Source organism: Carica papaya, chromosome 2 (genome assembly GCF_054855325.1).
Source record: "Carica papaya isolate Zhongbai chromosome 2, ASM5485532v1, whole genome shotgun sequence".
In the NCBI taxonomy this organism is placed as follows: Eukaryota; Viridiplantae; Streptophyta; class Magnoliopsida; order Brassicales; family Caricaceae; genus Carica; species Carica papaya.
In genome coordinates, this window is record NC_142310.1 from 400,001 (window position 1) to 406,657 (window position 6,657).

Below are 6,657 nucleotides of genomic sequence, written 5' to 3' on the forward strand. Positions count from 1 at the left end.
TTTCAATCCCTTAAATTTTATAAGACAACTTTGTTCTCAACTGGTCCACTAGCTTTATTTCTGTATTTATCTGTAGTTTGTGTATATATACACACACATATTTCTATGTATAATTATAATTTATTAACTATTTATATATATATATATATGTATCTAATGACTAATGATACCAGTGTATTTTTATTAAAACAATATGTATAATTATAATTCAAATTGTAATTTACAGATCCAGAGAGGTTCAGATTTGCAAGGGATACTTCGTTTGGTCGTCGGCATCTGAATTGTTGGAGTCAATTTCCGATCACCATTTGGATTGTGAGGGCTACATCAAGATCTGAAATTTCATTTCTATATCACCATTTTTGAGTTTAATATGATAAGATGAAGCTTTTATATATACAGTAAATATTAGAGTCTGTAACTTCTACGGTAAATGCTTACGAGATGTTTTTACATACCAGGTCTGTTTCTTCAGACAGTTCTTTGGATCAGTTACCAAAGTTGATTACCTCACACTCAGACATGGATTTATCGCGGTAATTAATCAAAAAAGTATTCTGATATATGTATACATATGTACATATAAGATGGTTAATTTATATATATATATATGTGTGTGTGTGTGTGTGTGCATGATTTCAGGCACATTTGCCACCCGGTAGCGAAACCAAATTCGATTTCCAGAAGTACATTAAGAGATCATTAGAAGAGGATTTCAAAGTTGTGGTGGGGATCAGGTCTGTGCTATATATATATCAATTGTATAAGCTCATATATATATATATATGGATATATAATTGGTTTGTAATTCCTAAGACTTAATTATTTGCTTTTGCGTTTTGCAGTCCTGTTATCTGGTTCATTGCTGTATTGTTTCTTCTAACTAATACTCATGGTAAGCACTAACAGTGTTCTAAGGAAACTAGTAACCAATTCATTACCTTGTTTTAGTTTAATCAATTCTGAATCATAATCACTAACTGTATATGTTCTTTACTATGATCAAACAGGATGGTTTTCATATCTTTGGTTCCCATTTATCCCCTTAATTGTAAGTATTGCGAATTCGTCTAACTCGATTTATACACATACCCAAGATCAACTAACGTGTTGCCGATGCAGGTAATTTTGCTGGTTGGAGCCAAACTTCAAGTTACAATAACAAAATTGGGATTGAGGATTCAAGAGAGGGGAGATGTGGTTAAAGGCGCTCCAGTTGTCCAGCCCGGAGACGATCTTTTCTGGTTCGGACGTCCTCAATTTATCCTCTTCTTAATTCATCTCGTACTCTTTACGGTAAATTTCTCGAAAAGGAAAAAAAATTCTCAAATCTATATATTACTTTTTACTCGATCTATTTCTTTAACATTAGTTAAATTTTCTTTTTTTTTTTTTTTAAACCTGCAGAATGCATTTCAGCTTGCTTTCTTCATCTGGGCAACGGTAAATTTAATTATTTCAGAGTTCAGAAAAGGGTTCTTGGCATCAGAATTTAAGAGCAGCAACTTTTCTAATTTTGTTTGATTTCATTGTTCTTTTCAGTACGAGTTTACCATAAGAACCTGCTTCCACCAACGATTGGAAGATATCATTATTAGAATCTCCATGGGGTAATTCTTCTTTTCAACTGCAGTAATTTCAGTGCCTAGTCTCGGACTGTAAGTAACATGTTTCAAAAATTTTCAGGGTCCTCATACAGGTTCTTTGTAGTTACGTGACTCTGCCTCTCTACGCACTTGTGACCCAGGTGAGAACAAGAAAAAACATTAACCATCGTAAAAATTCAGAATTGAGATCAAACTAGCCAGGATTAAAATTACTGATCTGTAAATTACAGATGGGATCGACAATGAAACCTACAATTTTCAACGAGAGAGTAGCAACGGCACTTAAAAGTTGGCGTCAAACAGCAAAGAAACACACGAAACACGGTAGGAATTCCGAGGCTACGACGCCATTTTCTAGCCGGCCAACAACTCCTACCCACGGCATGTCACCAGTTCATCTCTTGCACAATTACAATCACCGCAGTGTTGACAGCTACCAAAACTCTCCGAGGAATTCCAACTTCGACAACGATCAATGGGATCCCGAGGCGTTGCAAAATTCTCCGGGATATCACGAGATAAGTGACTCCGATGAAGCCAAACATTCGGATAGTCTTGGAGGACAAAATAGGCCAGCAATGGCAGAACCAGTCTCCGGTCAGCTGCCTCCGGGGCCTGCTGCTATTAGGACGCAACGAGAAATCAATATAGGTTCATCAGAATTCAGCTTCAGCAAGTGATCAACCTACTTATATACACACACACACATATATATATATATGTATGTTACTACTAACCACATATCATGTCTGCATTTCTTATACATGATGATCGCATGCATTTGAGCCTCATCAAGATCAAATTTCTGCAACTAATGCATAGGTAATCGATTATATGCACTTGATCGGAGAATGTTAAGACTCTGTCAATTTCTCCAAGAACTCCGTATTCTACTTCCCTATTGTATCTTGTACAGATATAAATTTTGATTTATGATATTTTTCCATATTACCCAAATCTTAAATCTTTAAACCCATTTTATGATAATTAATTTTTATTAAGCAAAAGATAATTATGATTATATATTAATTTTTAATATTATCTATTCGTAAAAATAAATTTAATATATAATAATTATCAATTAGTTAGCAATTAAAATAAATAAAATAATCCAATAAATATAAATATGAGACGCACGATCACACTGGTAAACCCGGAATTAGAAATATTATATCGTATACAATAAAATAAATTCTCAAGAACGCATCTCTAATCTCTTCGTTGTAAAAGAAAAGAACAATCGATCGGTCGATTGATCAAGTAAATTGGTTGAATTGATTAATTGATCGTCTTCCGTTCATTTTTTTTTTTGGTTGTAAATTTGAGATCCGTCTTGATCTATCGGTCATGGAGGTCCGGCACAATCCGACGGTCGACAACTCGCCGATCTCGCCGCCGCACCATCCGCGCCGTTCTCCTGCAGCTGCTTCCAAGCAGCCCGCTGCTACTCCTAACCCTTTTGACACCTTCTCCGTTTCTCAGAGGTCATTATTCGTTTTGGTCCGAACATTTTCTTCTTTGAATTTCCGTTTGTTTCCCGGGAAAACGTCGAAAAGAGAAATAACAGAGTCTAAAGGAAGAAAAGAAAGAGAGATGGATGAGCTTTAGGATTTTTTGATTTTGTCATTTGGTCTGTTTGCTTCGAAGGAAAATCTAGGGAGGGGAGAGTAGAGGAATTGCAAGTAGTAAATACTGAGCTTCATGTTAGATTATAGAGAATATATGAAGTTGAAATATCGGAGGACTGATTTTACAGGATTAGCTGAGTGGTTTTTGTTGGTTTCCTGGGTTTTAAGATAACGAACTTCTGATGTATAAGATTTTGAATTTCTTTTCTTTATATAGGCCTTCTTTGGTTTCTCTGCTTTTGTTCATGTTTCGCTTTAATTTTATCTAGTCTGTACACTTTTTTGCCATTCTTGTTTTTGATTGTCATGAAAATAAATGGAAAGCAAGAGGAAAAAAAATCTTTTTACAGTCTATTGAAACCATATTGCCTGGCCCGAAACTATTACATGAAATTGTTTTAATTTAAAATCAATGATTCTTTTTGGTTCGATGTAGTTGCCTCTCCCTGTTTGTGTGTACTTGTTCGTGAAATAAACAGTTGCTTAGGGTTTCAAGGTGATTCCATTATTCTTTTGCAGGCTTCAGAAGGAGTTGATGTCTCTCATGGTATGGAGATCGTGTTCCCAGTGCTTCTTCCAAAAATTCTGTTTCTTATTTCCATTTCTTGCTAGTTATGCCACTTTTTCCTCTGAATTTCATAATCTGTTTTCAATCTTAACTTTATGATAGGAAAAGAGAGAAAATGTTAAGCAACTCAGTCTTTCTTTTGAGAATTTTAGTTATTTGTATAATCATGCAATAGTTTTGTCGTGCTAGGTTCTTATGCATACTTCTCCAAGGAAATAAGAGTTAGTCGGACTACAGGCAGTTAAAAAATTCTGCTACCTGGCAAAAGATAATTTAATTCGTAATCTTAATGGAACAATACGATTTTCAGCTAGCTAAAAGAACTGGTGTAGGATAATTCTGTAGTTTGTTATGCTAGTAATTGTTTTTTCTGGCAGAATTCTTGAAGGAATACTTAGTGCTTCATTCTGAGTGTTTGAAATATGCTGCTAAACTCTTGCCTGATTACAGAGTCTTTCACTTTAATATGGAAGTTCCTAGGCTCAAACGAGGGTAACATTCTGTCCATTATTTCATTAAAGGAAGGTGTGTGACACGGATGAGATTACCACTGGTTAATAGTTGTTTTAGCATCCTGCTGTTATTATCTAAACACTGTTGGGAGGACTTATTGTATTCTTCTTGTATGGTGTGGAAAGTTTCTATTTTGGTGACTATGATAATTAAATGTTTACCACTGAAGTTAAACAAGTAAATTGTGCTCTAGATGGTCTGGGTTTTCACATCAACAAGCATTGTTATGGACATGGCTCAGTTCTTAAGAGTTGAATAGCTTATCGGTGCTTCTATTATATAGAAATCATTGAATCATTTATAAATGGCTCTATGGGACTGAATCTATGCTTCACACCCGGACTATGGCTAAGGAAGAGTAATTGCATGCTGAAGTATTAGTGGCTTTTCACCCAAATGCATATTTGTCTGTTTCTGCAGATGGGTGGAGGAGATCTAGGAGTGTCAGCATTTCCTGAAGGTGAGAGTATTTTTACGTGGATTGGTACAATTGAGGGTGGAAAAGGAACAATGTATGATGGTCTATCATACAAACTTTCCTTGCGTTTTCCCCTCGATTACCCATTCAAGCCACCGCAAGTCAAGTTTGAGACCATGTGCTTCCATCCAAATGTTGATCAATTTGGCAACATCTGTCTTGACATCCTTCAGGTATTAATCAGCTTGTTAAAGGATGATATTTGCAGGAAAAACAAACACAAAAACCTTCTTGCTTTGGGATTAGCACTTGGACCAATTTTTATGATCTTGGCTATTAGTGCCGTAAGAGTCAGTTGGATACATTTGGGGCTACCTAGGTCAGTTATATAGAGTACTGGAAGGATCTTGGGCATAAAATAGAATTTTGTAAAGTCTTCCAAAGTTATTTTCTAAGGCTGAAAAAAATTTAACTTTTTGCTATTCTAGTTTCATTATTTCTTTATACACTCTTATTCCATATTTTAAAGAATGTAAAATGATGTTGATATTCTGCTTCATGGTTCCTTATATTACTATTTTGTTGCCCCAGGATAAATGGTCTTCTGCTTACGATTGTAGAACAATTCTTTTGTCAATTCAAAGTCTATTGGGAGGTCTTTATTCGCTTTCCTTGGATGCTTAATTTTAAACTCTGGAAGTTCTTTAACTTTAGTTGCTTAATTACTAACTTCTTACGTGCAGAGCCCAATCTAGAGAGTCCACTCAACAGCTTTGCTGCTGCGTTGTGGAAAAATAAGGAAGGTCAGATAACGATCTTTATCTCTCATCTAATTTTTCTGCTTCCGAGAAAATAGATCTCTATTTTTAATCAGAAAAGAAAAAGAATCCATTTAGAGAGAGAATACCTGGGAGTAGGATAAGATATCATCCCCAAATAGCCATCCAGTCCAATCTCTTTGCATGATAGACAAAGGTAGGCTAGAAAAGATCTATGGGCCTTGATTCAGAAAGATACCAAGAAGCGCAATCTGTTCCTGAGAACATGTGGGGACGGAAGATTGCTGATTAAAAGTTCTAAAATTGTGCTTTAACTGTAAAATTTTATCAGGCCTTGTGTCATTCTGTTCCTCTATAACGAAATAAATAAATAAAAAGGCAATCATTGAACTGTAGCAATAATTTCTATAGACATGCTTTTCCTTTACAAAAGGCCATGGTTAACAGTGAAAAGTTATTTTTAATTTTCATTTTCCAAATTAATGTTTGTCTAACTAGAAATGAAAACACAATACAGTCTTCTAAAATAAAAAAAGGAGAGGTGGAGGGGGAAAATATTTTAGTTTTTGGGCTTTTCTACTCTTAGGATTAGGATTCATTCGAAGTTCTTAACACTGTTATCACTCTGAATCTTCTGAACATTGACTTACATAGTTCTATAGCCTTGTTTCCCTCGCTTGAGCATTCTGGAAGTTAGAATCTACCTTATGTGCCGTGAACTTTCCTTATATTTAAACAGATTACAGACAAACGGTCCAGAAGCAGTATTTTTCCGGGGAAGCAGTTGAGAGCTGATCAGCAGCGCGGACGACAAAACTTTTGCTTTCTTTTTTCCCATACAGATTTCCATGTAAAGCTTGGATGAATGACTTTTGTTTCCTTTCCCCTTCTGTAATGGGATGTATTAGTCTTGCTTCCGGTGAATATATCTTTACACATATAATGTTGAACGAGTAGGCCACTTCAGTTTATTGATTTGGTTACTGAACTTTTCCGGTGAGATTGCAAATAAAGTCTGAAAAAATTATTTTACCTGTTTTAGCTGTATGTGGTATACGTTATCTATGATTTATTATTTATGATCTATATAAAAAGAAATTGGAAATTGCTACTTAGTATTTTCTTATTTTTGTGAAAAATTTCT

General features: G+C 35.0%; 2 protein-coding genes across 3 annotated transcripts in view; both read left to right on the forward strand.

Moving 5' to 3' along the window:
- Nucleotides 1-2,564, forward strand: part of LOC110814552 (MLO-like protein 6) — a 4,190-nt gene extending 1,626 nt beyond the window's left edge. Inside the window, exons 6-15 of one of the 2 annotated variants that reach the window (XM_088212405.1) lie at nucleotides 227-315; nucleotides 462-536; nucleotides 643-737; nucleotides 846-895; nucleotides 1,011-1,051; nucleotides 1,123-1,296; nucleotides 1,408-1,443; nucleotides 1,543-1,610; nucleotides 1,687-1,747; nucleotides 1,838-2,564. In XM_088212405.1, coding sequence (XP_088068531.1) covers nucleotides 227-315; nucleotides 462-536; nucleotides 643-737; nucleotides 846-895; nucleotides 1,011-1,051; nucleotides 1,123-1,296; nucleotides 1,408-1,443; nucleotides 1,543-1,610; nucleotides 1,687-1,747; nucleotides 1,838-2,287 — 1,139 coding nt within the window. In that variant the 3' untranslated portion in view covers nucleotides 2,288-2,564. Of the gene's footprint in view, nucleotides 1-226; nucleotides 316-461; nucleotides 537-642; nucleotides 738-845; nucleotides 896-1,010; nucleotides 1,052-1,122; nucleotides 1,444-1,542; nucleotides 1,611-1,686; nucleotides 1,748-1,837 lie in introns of both variants that reach the window. The other variant, XM_088212403.1, reaches the window with a different exon arrangement.
- A 177-nt stretch (nucleotides 2,565-2,741) lies between these two features.
- On the forward strand, nucleotides 2,742-6,545 carry LOC110814591 (uncharacterized). The gene is made up of 6 exons (XM_022042103.2): nucleotides 2,742-3,091; nucleotides 3,755-3,782; nucleotides 4,737-4,967; nucleotides 5,326-5,389; nucleotides 5,478-5,537; nucleotides 6,253-6,545. Exons 1-6 carry the CDS (start codon nucleotides 2,955-2,957, stop codon nucleotides 6,306-6,308), a joined length of 576 nt encoding a protein of 191 aa, XP_021897795.1. The 5' UTR covers nucleotides 2,742-2,954; the 3' UTR covers nucleotides 6,309-6,545.
- Nucleotides 6,546-6,657: the final 112 nt, after the last annotated feature.

Bases quoted from the DNA above. Each gene is read 5' to 3' on its own strand.
- LOC110814591 (XM_022042103.2), top strand. From the start codon at position 2,955: ATGGAGGTCCGGCACAATCCGACGGTCGACAACTCGCCGATCTCGCCG. The intron at 4,968-5,325 runs GTATTAATCAGC...TTGTTGCCCCAG, and splicing joins TCTGTCTTGACATCCTTCAG to GATAAATGGTCTTCTGCTTA. The intron at 5,538-6,252 runs GTCAGATAACGA...ATATTTAAACAG, and splicing joins GTTGTGGAAAAATAAGGAAG to ATTACAGACAAACGGTCCAG.